A 15,842-nucleotide genomic window follows, 5' to 3' on the forward strand; every position below is an offset into this window, starting at 1 on the left:
ATCTGATGGGACGTTTGGTCGCAAGTTCGGGGCGCCATGCAGGTCCCACCCACCCAATAGGCATGGGCCACTCATATCCTCACAAGTCGGGCTTGTTGACAAAGTCTCTCGTTATCTTCCCCCCCCTTACCCTCCCTCGTTCAAGTAATCATCCAGGAAGCCAGATATATATCCCAAGACCGAGATTTCACAGAACTCCAACGTCTCTACCAACCCCTTGGTCCTTGAAACTTATCATCTCTCTACAACTCAGGTCGAAACTACCCTGTCGCTCAGCAACAAGCCCCTTCACCCCCTCACCCCTTCTCGACCTTTCTCGACGTCTTGACCCACTTGATTGTCCAAAAAGAAAAAGTCTCACAACAGCTCGCTCCCGATCGTAAGTCACTTGAATCGCTGAGAGACTTTTACTGACATTGTGTTCTTTTTCCTTTTCTACTTCACTACCATTCTTCTGTCTTGCGTCCTGGCGACATCTTCCCTATTCAGCTTTCCTATCACTTCTCGACTGGATCCGAGAGACACCCATCCCCAATCGACATAATGTCCGACTCTGTCCCTGGCTTGGAACCTTTCACCTTCACCAATCTCTCAGGACCTACATCTCCACACGATCAAAACAATGCCAGTCCTGCGAGTCAGGAAAATGCTTCACATCACCCTGCTTCAAGCGATCTGTTGACGGTATCGTTTCCTCACTCACCTGAACAACATGATATGCCTCCTTGGCCATCGTCTTTAACCCCCGATGAGACGTATACTCAACAAAACTCGTATCCGCCTGCGTTCAACTCATACCAGGGGACTGGTGAGTGATGATGCCTCATGATTGTGGCTGACGATGAGGCTGACGTCAAGGTTCCTCTGATCATGTCAACGTCGGTTACGCTCCGTCAGTGTTCGAGACACCATCTCACCCACACTACATGCTGTCACATGCTTCGTCGACGTCGTCTCTCAATTCTCTCTCTTCGTTCTCTGCAGCACCCTCGATGGCTTCCAGTGGCCTCTTCGTCCAGGCTTTCCCCCACGAGCAAATGCCAATGTCGAACTCGCATTCTCACTCTCGTCACTCATCCATTTCCTCTCTGTCGGGACTGGAAGACAAAAGCATGTTCTCTCAACATGGCTCTATGTTGGACATGTCGTTCCAGATGCCTCAGGGAATGTCGGATATGACGGGCTCGTTCCAGTCTCAAAGTGCAACTTCAACGCCTTTCCGATACACACCAAAATTGGAGTTACAAACACACGGCTTGGGACGTGCGATTGGTAGGACGAGAAGCTCCAGCAGGGCGACACCTTATCACCGAAACCGTTCCGATTCGGTGTCTGCAAAGTAAGCTCCAAACATCCTAGGACAGACGGATGAGAGCTGACCATGCAGGTCCGAAGATGAAGACCTTGGAGACCTCCTTAGCGCTGCAAGCTCGCAAAACCCCTACATGACTCAGTGGGGATCTGGCAATGCTCTCGCGGGAGGGTTTGGAAAGATGACCCTTCATCACCGTCGGACATCTTCTAATACCTCGAACATGTCAGCAATGAAGACCTCGCCTCGTCCCATGCTCTCGCGAGCGAAGCGATCGTCTTCGTTGGCTCTTCGCAAGCAGGCATCCTTCGATCTTCTCTCGGCGAGTGATATCAAGCTAGTCGGCTCAGCGGCGGAACGAGAAGAGATGGTGAGGAGGGACTTGACTCAGAAAGCGGAGCAGGTAAAGTGTCTTCCCGCGACCTCTCAGCAGGACAAAGCACGGGCTCTTTGGGTGAAACGATGGTCAGATTCTTTCTCGTCTGCCCTCATTAACAAGTTGCTGACCATCAGGTTGAATCTGAGCTACACTACCGCTGCTGGATATACTGTCCCTCGACAAGGTCTGTATCATTCGTACACCGTTTCATGTGACGAATATGGTCTCAAGCCAATCAACTCGGCTTCCTTTGGTAAAGCCGTGCGTAGTGCTTTCGCAGGTATCAAAACTCGTCGTCTTGGTGTGAGAGGGAACAGGTCAGTCATGTCTACAATGTACGCTTAGCATAGCTTACATCGTAGTAAATACCATTACGTTTCATTACGACCGGCTATTCGTGTCGAAGCCGAACGATTGAATGCTTACGGAGATTCGAGCGGGTGAGACTGTGCTTGTACACTGAGTGCGAAGCTGATATTGATAGACAATGGCATGTGGCTCCTGAAGATGGTTCGATGGGGTTTGAAGCTTCTCACAATGGTGTGGAAGAAGATATGGATGGTGAAGATGTAGATGACACGGAGTTTGATGACGAGGATGACGTCTTCTCGTATGTCCTTGATTCTCTCATACCGTTGAAGAAACCTCATACCATTGAAGAAACTCTGCTGAATGTCAAAAGTCGTATCAAGCGTTCACCATCCTCGAATGACCTCAGTAACCTATTCAATCAAAAGACCAACCGTCCAACGTCTTTAGAGATGGCCCAACGTCCCCGATCGGCATTTATCAGACGTCACACAACTTCCACGTATCCGACCATCCCATCAGCCTCTGCCGAATCAAACGAGTTGTCTGGTCCCCCACTGTACACCCTCCCAGGGTTTCCGTCTCTTCAAGATGTCCTCAATGCCGCCCCGCATCTTTCAGTAGAGACCACACATAGTTTTTGGAGTAGTTTTTCTCATCATCTTGATATATTAGTCAGCTGCGTCAGGGGTCTACACTTCGATAGATACGAACTCAATGTGAGTTTGACTCAGGCGTTACATTTCAATTAATTATATTGCTTATTTTGATCTTTAATTACTATAATAATTTTGAACTACTGAAAAGGGGGAGGGAAGGAAAGCGCTGATGTTTAGTGTCGAACATTTTGGAGTAACCTTTCACCCGCAAGTCTTCAAGCTGCACAAGAACAGGGGATCTCCAATCTCGTCTCCGTGGGTTATGCGGTGGCGTATGACCACATGGTTTCGGTCTTGTTGTCAAAAGTTCTGGCACCATTGTCCGCCAACAGTCAGAATTCTTTGAGAGCGCTGTCGCAGAACTTGGAGAGTATCATGGAAGAGTCATTAAGAGGGTTCCCAAGGGAGTTCTGCGAGGACAAATTTGAATTGACTGTTAGAGTGGCCCATTTGTTCAGTAAGTAACGTCATATCTCAAACCGCCGCCCACCCCGCCGGCCGCCGTCCCCCATCTCCCTCACACACACCCTGACCCTTTCGCAAGCTGTTCCCCATTGATCTTCTCATTCTCCCATCAGTCCCCTCAGAGTTCGCAATCAGTGTTTCCTTGATCGAGCCTCCAACTCTTCCACTCGGTCCTTGACCACCGTCCCTTCTTCCAGAATCACAACAGTGACGCATCAAGAGCACTTGACAATAGAATGGCAATCAAAGAACGATCGCTTATTCCTAGTCCGATTCATAGACCTTCATCAACTGACCGCCGCCCTATCTCCCATCTTAGCAAACCAAGACCAAGTCCGTTCCATGCTCAACGCTTGGGAAAACCTCGACATGTCCGTCATCTCTGATCAATGCGCCTTATCAGCGAATTGTCAACAAGACGTTTTGGAAGGTATCTTGAGGGAGTTCCATCGATGGTTGTTGGATGCTGAGGCATCACCTAATAGAGGTGGAAAGGCAATTGAAAGATTGGGACAATGGATCGACGGAGTGCTACACGATTTGCAACATGGGAGTGAAATGGCTGCTCCTATGCCATTGCGGGCGTGAGTTTTTGGTTCTCTTCCCCTTGACCTCATCTTTCCTGAATGGCACCGGTACAACCTTCAACATGTCTCCGGAGGAACCATATGTAGAATGTGAATTGGGTCAAGTCTTTGGGGCTGGTCGCTTATAGAAATTGTGCTGAGAAATAGACTCGTCCCAAGAGCAGGATTCATAACTTCTCAGGTCATGCGTGATTTTGTGAGTAATCATCTTCTTCTTCTTGAATCCTCCTGTCTTTCTCGACGTCTCATCTACCGTTTCTCTCCCCAAAAGTGATCGCCCCCCTGTGTCCTTCGACAACCTCTTTCTCTCCGCTTCTATTCCTCTCACCCAATCTCCCCTATCTCATCCTGCCAATTTCCCTAACGTACAATCTGAGTAATGGCCTGAACATCACGCAAAAGAGATATGCGCTGATATTTCCAGACCCTGAAATCCGACCCTTCATTCGGTCTCTTCCAACTGATCAAAACTTGGATAGACGATTGGATCTCCATTCACGCTCTTCGTCAAACTGCTCTTTCACCCAATTCAGTCCAAGTTCAATCTCTGCAAACAAATATGAGCGTCATCATCCCTTCCCAAGGACCCGATTTCGTTTTACCTGATCTCAACACGGCTGTACCATATCATTTCAATAATGGAATGGAATATTCCAATGGAGCGCAATACCTATCTATGCCTTCTTTCGAAGGTAATTCCGTAACTCCTCGTCCTTTATTCGGTACGGACCATCAACAGCAACAGCAACAACAACAGTAGAATAGACAATGATTTGACAATGGAGAGAAAAGTGTTTTGTGAGAATGAGATAAAAATGTGTAGACGTATTTGAATTATTTTTTTTGGTATAAGGTGTAGGGATTTGGAGGCTTGTTTGTTTACAAGAAGAAACCGTGTCCATTTTATTTAGATCTTAAGAGAATCAAAAGGTAAAGAGAAGACGTAACCTATACATATGCATACAGTGCCGTCAAATGTACACTACATACCGTACTCTACTCTCGTTATCTTTACTGCGCAAGGAAGATAGCTTGTCCGAGGTTAATCTACTCGACAGATTTCCATCGTGTATCACGTCGAGTATGTAGATATATCTCAGCCCGACCAGGTTTTGGTATCCCCCAATCACCACCTCTACCAGGAACGAGATTACTGACCTGTATCCGTCAGTATATGGCCTTATAACCGTATTGATTGCTTCGCTCCTCATTTACCACATAGTCTCAATAACTCATACAACTCCACACGACTACTACCATTTCTTCACTTGCGTACTCTTTAGTGCATCTCCCAACTCTGTTCTTCCTGGGAAAACGAAAGATGGGGGAGAAAACATTATGCAAAGTGACTCACCAAATATCTCTTACCCTCTTGTAAATTCCCCTCCAACATCTTAGCTTCCCAAATATTCAACATACCAACCCGACATTGTTCCCTTTCACCTTGACGAGCATCCACGATTCTAGCCATACGGAAATCCCTTATTTCTCGTTGAGGTACCAAAGTGTCTAATTCAGCTTGTATTTCGATTCGAGCTTCGGACATTTCCATTTGAAGACGGTCATTGGCTAATCTTGCCAGATGAGGCATGTAAGAAGAGGGGATGACACGAATGGCAGAATTCAGATCAGAGCTGATGAGGAGTTGATCGTACATATTGTCGAGATTATCAGGGGGAGTGTCTGCATGGGTCAATCCTGATTCTTCTGTCTGATAGAGCCAACAACATCCCTCCGGCCGAGAAAATCGTTTCGACGAAGGGACGATACTCTTGATGTAGCTCCTTCAGCTAGACGAGAGGTGGGGGAATCACTCTTCGGTCGGGGATCGTCTCAACTGCGCAATATTTTTATATCGTGAGCTTAAAGTTAGATTCACTCACCTCTGAACGGTCCTTCGGCATCCTCAGCCGCCCCAACCAAGGCTTGAGCGATATCTTCGTAAATTTCCACCCGTCGCTTCATCTCATCTCCTAACCTGATACTTTCTGCTTCTCTTCGGTTCGTCCACTCATCAGATCGACGAGCCTCTTCCGCTTCATCCCATGGAGCTTCACGACTGGATTTATCCGAGTTCATATATGCTAGCGGAAACAATTTCTCCACCATCACATCCATCAGGGGTATGAGACCACCGTCGACGGACAAACTGGATAGTCCAGCGATGAATGGACTAGGTCGTATACCAAGTTTCATGTGCCAAGGTGAAAGAGATGTTCCGTTGCCAGAAATGATCAGCCGGGACTTATCAAGTGCGTCCAGTACTTCACAACCTTCTCCAGACGAGTCGAGCTGGTCGTCAGCTGGATGGAAATTATCTTAGAAATAATACTGAGGGTGGGGAGGTGAGACAACACTGACTTTTGCTCCGGAAATAGCTAGCTTACGCCCCACTTCTATGCGTCCTCGATTTACAGCCCTGGCCAGACACTCGTCCAACTCGGCGTTGATCCGATACCACCCATCACTCAGTTCTAAATAAGGTCGCGATGGTATTTCCTTGCCCTCCTCGTTAGTGGCTGGCGGAGGCCGATGTATCGCGCAGACAAAAAGGACCATAGGGAGAGTAGGAGGAGAATCTTGCTCTTGGATTCGTCGGATGATGGGACGTTGAGCTCTTCCGTATTCTCTTTCATACCTACATATAAGCGCTACCATCAATTCGAGAATCGAAAGGTTACCGATATTTAAGCTGATTAACGATCTCACGGGAGGACCATTTTTCTTCAAACAATTCTGGACTAGCCTGTATTTGTCCTGCTATTTTCCATAGGATCATCGCCCAATGATTATCTACCCATTTCTTCGTCACAAGATGACACCGGTCTTCTTTCAGTGTCGACAACGCTTGTTGCGGTCCGAAATGTGATCCGTCATCATTCTTGAAGACGTAGAATAGTGCGTTGCTGAGATTGAGCTGGACGATCTCTTCTGGACTGCACCGTCAATTGCCAACCAACTTGAGACGTATAGGACTTACATTTCCATACCTTCCAATTCCTCTGGGGAGTAATATCCCGGTTTCAAGAACGATGCTTTCATATCTTTTCTCTCTGAAGGGCCGGCATCAAGATCGAATACAGGTTGATAGATCTGCTCCACATTTGACAGCTGCCTGGTGCTCGGTGGAGCTGCCTTAGAAGATTGAGCGACGGAGTTTGAAGATGAGGACAAGTTTGGTGTTTTGAATGGCGTCACAAAGCCTTTTTTCGCTCGACCAGCAGGTGTACCTCCCATGCCCAGTCGACGGAGCGGGCCTGTGGGTGTTCTGATTTGAATGGGCTGGGAGATTTTGCTCAAAGGAGTTTCTACTTCTGTTTTGGTAAAGGTATTGGTTTTCGTTCGGAGAGGGGTGCGGGAGGGAGTCATGAATCCAGTTACGGAGGGTAGATTTTCTTTTTGTGTTCGAGTTTGAGTATTTGATGTGGGTACATTACGAGAGAAGCGGTTTGTGGCATGTTGAAAGGTTGATGAGGGAGGGAGGAACGAGGTTGTTTTGTTGACAATTTGAGTTGAGGATGTGAGAGTGGAAGGTTTAATACTCGGTGATTCTGGTATGAGATCAGTTTCCCCAAAGATTGCACGAGCTCTGGCTAAGCTTTGTGCACTGGGTGCTGAGGCAGAAGCTCCTGAACCAGTAGTAAAGCCTCCTTTATACGGATTCGAAGTCGGTGTGGGTGTGTCTGTGAACAAGCTGGCCACGACACCTCGGGGAGATTGAGAAGCTGAAGCCATGACATCTTCTGCTCCCGTTTGCAGGGGTACCTTGAAGCCTTGGTCTTTAGCTTGACCCTTTGAAGTAGAAGGCCCAGCCTGAACATGGGTGAATTCGTCAAAGAGAGTGGTGACTTTGCCAAAAGCTGTGGTAGAAGGGGGAGGTAAAACTTTGTTGCTGGCCGTTTTGAACATGGATTCTCCTTGTATAGGTGCGATCACCAATAGTTGACTAGAAGGAAGGTCATCGTCTAGCTTTCGACGTTTACTAGGATCTTCTTCTAGTTTATCCTCGCTGGGAGCGTGGTTGTCTTCTTGATCCCAAATTTTACGAATTTTCGCTAGGGCCGTCGCTGATGGTGGAGGGAGGGATTTGAAGTTTCCTGTGGTGAAGCCTGTCTGTACTGAGGGGGGTATGGCTGATTATCAGCTTACATGATCATCTACGCACTCGACATGGAGCTCACGTGTATCAAAGATAGGCGGAAGTACCTCTGCGGAGTCATCATCGATATCATCTACGTCGTCCAGATCGTCAAAGTCGTTCAAGTCATCAGATCCAAGCCCGAACAACAATTGATCCATGTCGACCCCGCGGGTATGTATGTCGGAAGTCATAGTTATAGTCTTGAGACCATGAAGTTGTACCTTCGCTTTCTATATGGCGATCATGTATAAGGAAGTAAAGATGGAAAGCATTCCCCCAAGTAAGTAGTGATGCTGAGGGTGAAGGGTGAAAAGGAACAGTTGGAGAAACCAGTCGCGTGTGTTTTTGTAAGCTTACGTAAACCAAAAGTTGAAAGAGTTTCGAGATGCTGCAAGTTGCCATGGTCAAAGTTTCCTACATTTTTATACAAAACCCAACGATCTCAATGAGCTCGTCAAAAGACACTTCAACATCTCTGGTTCAAGCTATCGATACATCCCTCTCATCTTTATCCTCCTCTCTCACTACTCTCTCGTCTTTAACGTCCTCACCCTCTCTCCCAACCTCCGGCTCTAGCTCGACATCCCTTCCTCCCTTCCCCCCCGGTCTCTGTGACATCTTCCGTCAATTGCTTCAATCCTTACAACAGACGATCACTTCCCTAGCATTATCTTTCAAATCACCTATCACTCCAGATGCGGCAATACAACAACTACATAAACTTTCCGATCAGACGGCTCAATTAGTCTCTTGTATCCTCGCTTCTGGGACTATGGGTTTGTCAATTCTTGCCGATGATTGGATAGACGGAATGATCAATGTCATACACGAGGAGCAACATCTTGTTCAGAATTTACGAATTACCGCAATCGGAGTCGATGTGCAGGGAAAAAATGAGAAAGGCTCTCAAGAGATGTATTTGAACACAGGGAAGGTATGGGATGTCATTGATAGTTTATTGAAACTCCCATTGACCGAGGTGGAAGCTGTAGTGAGAAGATGGAAGATTCACGAAGAACTGGTCAAAGATGCTTGGACGGAGTTTTGCGAGTCTCTCGAGGTTGTGGAGGACGAGAAACAGGAGGAAATGTTTGAAGAGGATGAAGAATGGGCGGAATTGGATGCGTTAGGAGGTGACAGGAGGTATAGTCAAGAAGAACGAGAGAGGGCGTTGACGGTAAGTCCATCATCATGATCATCTGAATCCTTGTCCGCTGATACACCTTAACGCATTCCGTCTTTGATGCAAGATACGTGGCGACCGAAGATGCTGACGAGGAGAAGAGGTGTGATTGGTCTGAGCTGACAATCGGGTCAAACCTATTCTGAGCTTACATCACATCCTCCATTCAAGTATACCACAAAGACTTCCTCTCCTATCTTCCGATCCCGAACAGACGTATCGTTCAATACTCCAAGCATCCGGAAAATTCCTCGATGCTTTCGACACCGTCATCGCTGCTTTATACCCCGACCAGTCTCCCAGAGAGATTGATGATGCTGTTCGGAATTTGGAAAAATCATCTAAAGCCATTCTGACCATATTGAGGGAAAGACTGGCAATTCAAGTTGTCGACGAATCGATGACAGAGAAGAGGGAAGTCTTCGGGGGAAGCTTGGACAAATGGGAGAAACGATTCAACCATGAAACGGAAAGATGGAACGGAAGAAGTTTGAATCTTTCTGCACTAGCAGCAGCCTTATAATTTACAGAGTGAAGACAATCTATCAATCTTGTAACATCAATTGCATTGTTTCGATTTAGGAGGGGAGATTTCCTGTGCATATGCAAATGTGAATCACAAATGAGACCTCTCTTCCGTAGTTCTAAGTGTAGATCTCGGAGACGATACCAGTCCCAACAGTTTTACCTCCTTCACGCAATGTAAAACGACTACCTTGTTCAAGGGCGATGTCATGCACGAGCTCTCCGATCATTTCAACAGTGTCTCCGGGCATCACGAGCTTCTCGAAAGCATTTGGGGTGCCTTCGGGAAAAGTGAGAGATACGGTAACGTCGGTCGTACGGATGAACAGCTGAGGTCGGTAGTGGGCCATGAAGGGAGTGTAACGTCCACCTTCATCTTTAGTGAGGACCTACATGTCAGCGCTTGAATGAGCTTCCACAGTGAGTGGCACAGCATGACTCACATAGATCTGCGCCTTGAACTTTTTGACACTCTTGATCGAGCCCGGAGCGACCAAAACTTGACCTCTGCGTACTTGTTCACGCTTGATACCTCGCAAGAGAGCACCCATATTGTCGCCTGCCTCACCGCGTTCGAGCTCCTTGTGGAACATTTCTCACAAATCAGTCTACGTTAAACTACTTCGTCGGACAAAAGCTCACCAATACCTGTCAAAGTCGTTTTGAGTGAAGTCCCCAGACCAACAATTTCCACTTCAGCTCCCTTGGTGATGGTCCCTCGTTCGACTTTGCCAGTGACGACGGTACCACGACCAGAGATGGAGAACACGTCCTCGACGTACATCAAGAATGGTTTGTCGAGATCACCTAAAAGTCAGTCTTGCGTATGGTACACATATGATAAACGGCTCTCGGAGATAACACCGGGCCATAAGACTACAATAAAAAGTCTTACTCACGAGCTGGTACATCCAACCAAGTATCAGCAGCATTCATCAATTCCTGGATTTTCTGCGAGCCTCTCTCTGGATCTTTCCCCTCCAGAGCCGCCAAAGCAGTGCCCATGACAATCGGTGTGTTCTCTCCATCATATCCATATTGACCAAGTAATTCGCGCATTTCCATTTCTACCAGCTCCAACATTTCTGGGTCATCCACTTGGTCGACCTTGTTGATGAACACAACGAGTTTTTTGATACCGACTTGACGAGCGAGGAGGAGATGTTCTCGGGTTTGAGGCATTTGACCATCGGTAGCGGAGACAACGATGATGGCACCATCGAGTTGAGCGGCGCCAGTGATCATGTTCTGGATGTCAGCCTCATGCTCGACGACCACTCAACATAAGATTCGCACTTTGATATCTGACAGTCAGCAATCCTGTAAACGGCTAAAAGTGATGACTCACAATCGGCATGACCAGGACAGTCGATGTGTGCATAATGCCTGTTTTTCGTTTCATACTCCACGTGCTGAAAGTCAATCACCATCACACTCTCGAAAACCAAGACGGCCGAGGTAAGAACTATACGCACCGCCGTACTGATGGTAATCCCTCGAGCCTTTTCTTCAGGAGCCTTATCGATCTGACTATAGTCCATGAATTTCCCACCTCCCTGCTCAGACATAAGCTTGGTGATCGCAGCTGTCAGGGTGGTTTTTCCATGATCGACATGCTACTCATTAGTTATCGCGATATGACTTTGTCGATTGACTAACACCAATGGTACCGATACTGCCTGGTCAGCTGTATTCTGATCATCGATTCGCTCCGACCAGCCCACAGACCACATGACTCTTTCATCACACCCGGCCCTCTCTGAGAAGATTGGAAGAGCATGTAAAGTATCGGGACATGGTAACAGAAGACCACCCACTTGAAATGAGGTTTACTACGCTGGAATGTCTTGCTAGCTTCCGCTGCGTATCCCCTACGTGATATTCCTCGTGGTAGGACGGCCAGTCGTGGAGCCCGGATCGATGTAACATTAGGCCTGGTGGATAATGACCGGACGGACACGAGTGATGAGGGTCCAGCTAATGGTCGAGCAGAGACTAGTGGTCAGATCGAATTCATTTTGATTCTGGAAACGGACAGGGGAGTAAAGATTATTTGGATGGAGGATCGGTCGAAAGCTGCTGAACCACCCACCATAGCACAAATCGGCGGCACCACGAGCAGCCGAAAGAATGCTGCTTTGTAGACGAGTGCTAATCATAGTCGATAAGAGTCCAGATTCTGCGCGAAAAGGAGAAAGATGGCAGACCTGCCCCTTCACCAACGATAGTTAGGGAGAGGAAGGAAGGAAGGGCAACATGTAGGAAATTTTCTCGGTTTGTGGCATGTGGCAATGTGGCACTTTAACCGGTCACGGCAATGACATATATGCTATGCTTGGCAAAACCGGATAATCGTGTTACTCGTTGAATTATTCCCCTCACTTTTTCAGCTGTTTTCCCATTTCACCCCACTTCACTTCCGGAGACTCTCACTTGCCTTCCATAGAACCTCACTTGCCTTCCAAAGAACCCCACTAGGCTTATATTTCCCCTCACTCCAGTATCTCAGAGGAATGCAAAGACGAGCCCATGCACAATAATTCCTGCACACTAGAAGTCAGGAAATGACAATTTCGGGTGTTTTTGATCCTGGTAACTGAGGCCGAAATGCACCGGAAAATGCCTCTTCGCCCGCACGAAGTGTGCTGCGAAATCAACCGCGAACTGGTGAGCACTTCGCGGTTCGGCGAATCAGCCCCAACTTCGCCGAAATGGCAGCTCTTCGCCGAAATGGACCCGACCTCTTCGGGTCACGTGCAATGCAATAAGCGAACTGCTTCCAGAAACGACCTAAATAGACAATTCAAGGTAGAATTTGGTGGTTCTTCTCTTTGTCTCTCATGAAGAGTTACTAACCAACTTCATTGCATGCATAGCAATGAAATTGGTGAAGTGGGGTCCTGTGTAGGTGAAGTGGGAGTCTCCGGAAGTGAAGTGGGGTGAAATGGGAAAACAGCTGAAAAAGTGAGGGGAATAATTCGACGAGTAACGCGATTATCCCTACACGCCTATGCTTGCATATCTAGCACGAACCCGTAGACGCCAAAGTGGACTGTAGCATAGAACCAAAACTACCATGCATCACAAGTTGGTCAAGAGAGTCTTCCAGCGAGGCTGACAGCTCCTTATCAGCGTGAACGGGACAAAATCATTAATTGCGCGGATAGTCCTTATCTTTCCCTAGTGTTCATGATGCATCCTTAAACCCCATCAATACTGGACGAATAAGGAAGCACACATAGGTGAAAGATCAAGTTGTCTTCTGACTGGGGTCTGAGGGACCATTATAAAGGAGGCAGCCGGCCAGTGTAAGTAATATTGGTACGGACACTACTCCAAGCTCTTCTTTTATGAATGTAGCTGCACAATTGTAAGCACTCACAATACCTGAATTCACTTACAAAGATCATTTAGCAGTTCTCTTGATCTAGCTAAGGCTGTCTCAGGAATCACATCAAGAATGTTGGTTGTTTCCGCAATCCTCTTGAGAAACTTGACAAATTCGGAGCAAGCAGACATCACTGTGGGTGAAATGGAAGCCGGTTTAGTGTCCCACGGGAACATTGTCCTGGTGTTTGAGTGGTCTTGGTTGGTTTCTGCTCTCACCTCAGATAGCCTAGGACTGCTTTAAATCCGGCTACTCAGGAAGACAAAACACTCACCCAGCTGACACTCCTTTTTCATAGATTTCCTGCAACATCTCGGTGATTGTTTCAATAGCTCGGTCTTCATGGTTTTCACTCATGATCAGTTTACAAAAGTAGACTTGATACTGTGGACTAAGTGAACAGCTCACCTGGCCACTCTCTCAAACAGCAATCGGGCCGCATGTTGTAGGTCTTCCCTGATGGTGTGACTGTTTGGAATCTCTGAAGGCATCAGACCACCACTGGTACTAGGCTCCTTGTTATGTCCTGATCCTGGGATGGACAAACAGTTGGGAGAAGAGACATATGGGGTGGTCCGCAGGGAGACATCAGTGGTGTTTGGAAGGGAGACATCAGTGGTGTTCAGAAGGGAGACATCAGTGGTGGTCGGAAGGGAGACATCAGTGGTGGTCGGAAGGGAGAGATCCGGTGAATCAACTTGAGACAGAGATCGGGCTTTAGGTGGTGGCCCTAGCTTTGCAAGTTCTTCTGCGGTAGCGTGGCGCCCAAATGACAGTATTCCGTCTATGTCATAGCGAGGACTTGGGGTCATGGTGAGCAGTACTCTGACAAGATTAACTGTCACGAGACCAACTAACCAGCATTGGGACGATATAACAGTGCCCTTCAGAGGCAGCGGTCTAAACCACTGTGCTAAAAGGCCTATTAACCGGCGGTTACTGCATACCGCCGGTCGCTGGTTAAATACCCAACCCGGAGACAACTCTAACCAAACTGACTTATCATTAACCAAACTGACTTGTCACTTCGTGACATTATGCCTTCCCTTTCAGCCCCGTCTCGGGGCCCCACGGGGGAAGGGCACGATAGGCCGAAAACTTTCTCCGAGAGGGAGGTTTTCCAAGTAGGTCTGGGTTACCCCAGCTCTGTCTGGGAGTCGAACCCAGGACCCTACCCGTAACCGCCGGTTAATCTGTCACGAGACCAACTAACCAGCATTGGGACGATATAACAGTGCCCTTCAGAGGCAGCGGTCTAAACCACTGTGCTAAAAGGCCTATTAACCGGCGGTTACTGCATACCGCCGGTCGCTGGTTAAATACCCAACCCGGAGACAACTCTAACCAAACTGACTTATCATTAACCAAACTGACTTGTCACTTCGTGACATTAACACAATCTGTCAACTGAGGAAGGGTGAGACTCTAGGGTGGCAAAGACATGCTCTTTATCCTATTTGGTAACAGTAGAAGGGCCAAGATTCATTGGAAGGCAAGCAAGGGTTTAGGGGTAAGATCCAAGGTTGAAGTGCTTGGGACAGGTTGATCAGAAACAGGTAGGCAAAAAGGATACGATGGGAAGCGGTGCGGGTTGTCCGCATCCCCGAGTGACACGGATCATACGAGTGCTCGTACTCGTACCGTCGGCCGAATCCTAGGGGTATCAATTCCTCAGTTGCTGGTCGATTCTTGATGCGGAAGAAATCGATCCCCGAAGCACCTGGTCCGACATCATCTCGACAGTTGGAGACCGTTGCACTTTGTGACCTTCGCGGTGAAGGAAAACGGCCAAATCCAGGGGACAAACGGTGACCAGGGAAACTGGATTTCCATGGCCATCAATCAAGGCACTAGCCTGAGAAGCGCTAATTCTTCAATATCATTCTTTGGCTACAGCGATTGCAGAGGAGACATGATCCATCACATAGCATCAGAGACACCTAGATTCCTACCGAGTTCTATTGAGTTTGACCCAACCTGCGACCTCGTCATGGTGTTTCCAGTACCGTTACATCTCCCCACTGTGGTTCATGTTGTTATACATGATTCACGTTTTGTTAGGGCGTCACTCAGGTTGCACTGAATCAGATATGCTGTTCCAAGCAGTACCCAACTACCAAAATACAATTGCGCTCTCTCTGGATCTGTTGATACATCAGTGTATGCCACTATGAGCTGGTGCCACTTACCACCACGGGAGCTTGGGAATGCCACATCGCATGTGAGCTGGTGTAAAACTGCTGCAACACTCTGGGGCCATTCTTTCTGTGTCTTACTGTTTGCGCTTTCCTCAGCAGGCAACCTCTGTAGTAAATCCAAGAACTTCCCGGATATTTCTTCAACTTTATCATGAAGTGACTGATAGTCTTTGTCCAAATCCTGAGAGCTGAATTTTAATCAATGAATGCATTGGAGATATGCAGTGAAATAAAACTTATGCATTAGTCTTACCCTCTACATATGATTGGATGCAAGCGTCTTGCACCAACTTATACAGTTGACTTGGAAATCAGCCCATCAAGTCACAAGGAAACAATGAAGGAACACAGAACACTCACTTGTCCTGAAGATTGGCAACTGCCAGCACCTCTGCAAGCTTTGTTGCTCTTGATTGTAGTCTCTGGAGACGTTCGCCCGCAACGGTATCTGTTGGCATACTTGGAAGTTCAGCAGAGAAAGTATTCACTAATTCCTCCATTTGACGCCGCAGGGAGGACGTGGTCGGGAAAGACTCATTGCTAGGTCCATCAAGTATGGCAGGGCAATCAGATTTGTCGATGGACACCATGTCTTTTTACTTATCAATCAGCTCAGGTGATGCAGAATGGTTCAAGTAAGTCAGGATCAGTATTTATCCTGGAGGGCTAGTCTCATTTCTCTCTCCTCCACACAAT

General features: G+C 47.6%; 5 protein-coding genes across 5 annotated transcripts; 2 read left to right on the forward strand and 3 right to left on the reverse strand.

Moving 5' to 3' along the window:
- Nucleotides 1-543: 543 nt before the first annotated feature.
- TREMEDRAFT_60446 (uncharacterized protein) lies at nucleotides 544-4,471 on the forward strand (the record flags this gene model as incomplete). Its single annotated transcript, XM_007002760.1, has 10 exons — nucleotides 544-808; nucleotides 859-1,339; nucleotides 1,388-1,777; nucleotides 1,826-2,008; nucleotides 2,054-2,131; nucleotides 2,176-2,719; nucleotides 2,837-3,116; nucleotides 3,360-3,708; nucleotides 3,859-3,907; nucleotides 4,136-4,471. The coding sequence occupies 10 exons, from the start codon at nucleotides 544-546 to the stop codon at nucleotides 4,469-4,471; spliced, it is 2,955 nt and encodes a 984-aa protein (XP_007002822.1).
- A 3,766-nt stretch (nucleotides 4,472-8,237) lies between these two features.
- On the forward strand, nucleotides 8,238-9,181 carry TREMEDRAFT_60448 (uncharacterized protein; the record flags this gene model as incomplete). The annotated part of the gene is made up of 2 exons (XM_007002761.1): nucleotides 8,238-9,029; nucleotides 9,134-9,181. 2 exons carry the CDS (start codon nucleotides 8,238-8,240, stop codon nucleotides 9,179-9,181), a joined length of 840 nt encoding a protein of 279 aa, XP_007002823.1.
- A 401-nt stretch (nucleotides 9,182-9,582) lies between these two features.
- Nucleotides 9,583-11,794, reverse strand: TREMEDRAFT_73331 (uncharacterized protein). Its single transcript, XM_007003075.1, has 10 exons — nucleotides 11,653-11,794; nucleotides 11,378-11,555; nucleotides 11,220-11,235; nucleotides 11,036-11,176; nucleotides 10,909-10,972; nucleotides 10,857-10,864; nucleotides 10,460-10,808; nucleotides 10,203-10,367; nucleotides 10,004-10,155; nucleotides 9,583-9,949 (listed from the first exon to the last, which is right to left on the reverse strand). Exons 1-10 carry the CDS (start codon nucleotides 11,717-11,719, stop codon nucleotides 9,680-9,682), a joined length of 1,410 nt encoding a protein of 469 aa, XP_007003137.1. The 5' UTR covers nucleotides 11,720-11,794; the 3' UTR covers nucleotides 9,583-9,679.
- Nucleotides 11,795-12,810: 1,016 nt separating this feature from the next.
- Nucleotides 12,811-13,760, reverse strand: TREMEDRAFT_60450 (uncharacterized protein; the record flags this gene model as incomplete). The annotated part of the gene is made up of 4 exons (XM_007002762.1): nucleotides 12,811-12,920; nucleotides 12,962-13,128; nucleotides 13,223-13,300; nucleotides 13,357-13,760. The coding sequence occupies 4 exons, from the start codon at nucleotides 13,758-13,760 to the stop codon at nucleotides 12,811-12,813; spliced, it is 759 nt and encodes a 252-aa protein (XP_007002824.1).
- A 1,108-nt stretch (nucleotides 13,761-14,868) lies between these two features.
- Nucleotides 14,869-15,736, reverse strand: TREMEDRAFT_60451 (uncharacterized protein; the record flags this gene model as incomplete). Its single annotated transcript, XM_007002763.1, has 3 exons — nucleotides 14,869-14,969; nucleotides 15,138-15,334; nucleotides 15,507-15,736. 3 exons carry the CDS (start codon nucleotides 15,734-15,736, stop codon nucleotides 14,869-14,871), a joined length of 528 nt encoding a protein of 175 aa, XP_007002825.1.
- Between the last annotated feature and the right edge of the window lie 106 nt (nucleotides 15,737-15,842).

The sequence above is a fragment of the Tremella mesenterica genome (assembly GCF_000271645.1).
Source record: "Tremella mesenterica DSM 1558 unplaced genomic scaffold TREMEscaffold_2, whole genome shotgun sequence".
NCBI classification, from domain to species: Eukaryota; Fungi; Basidiomycota; class Tremellomycetes; order Tremellales; family Tremellaceae; genus Tremella; species Tremella mesenterica.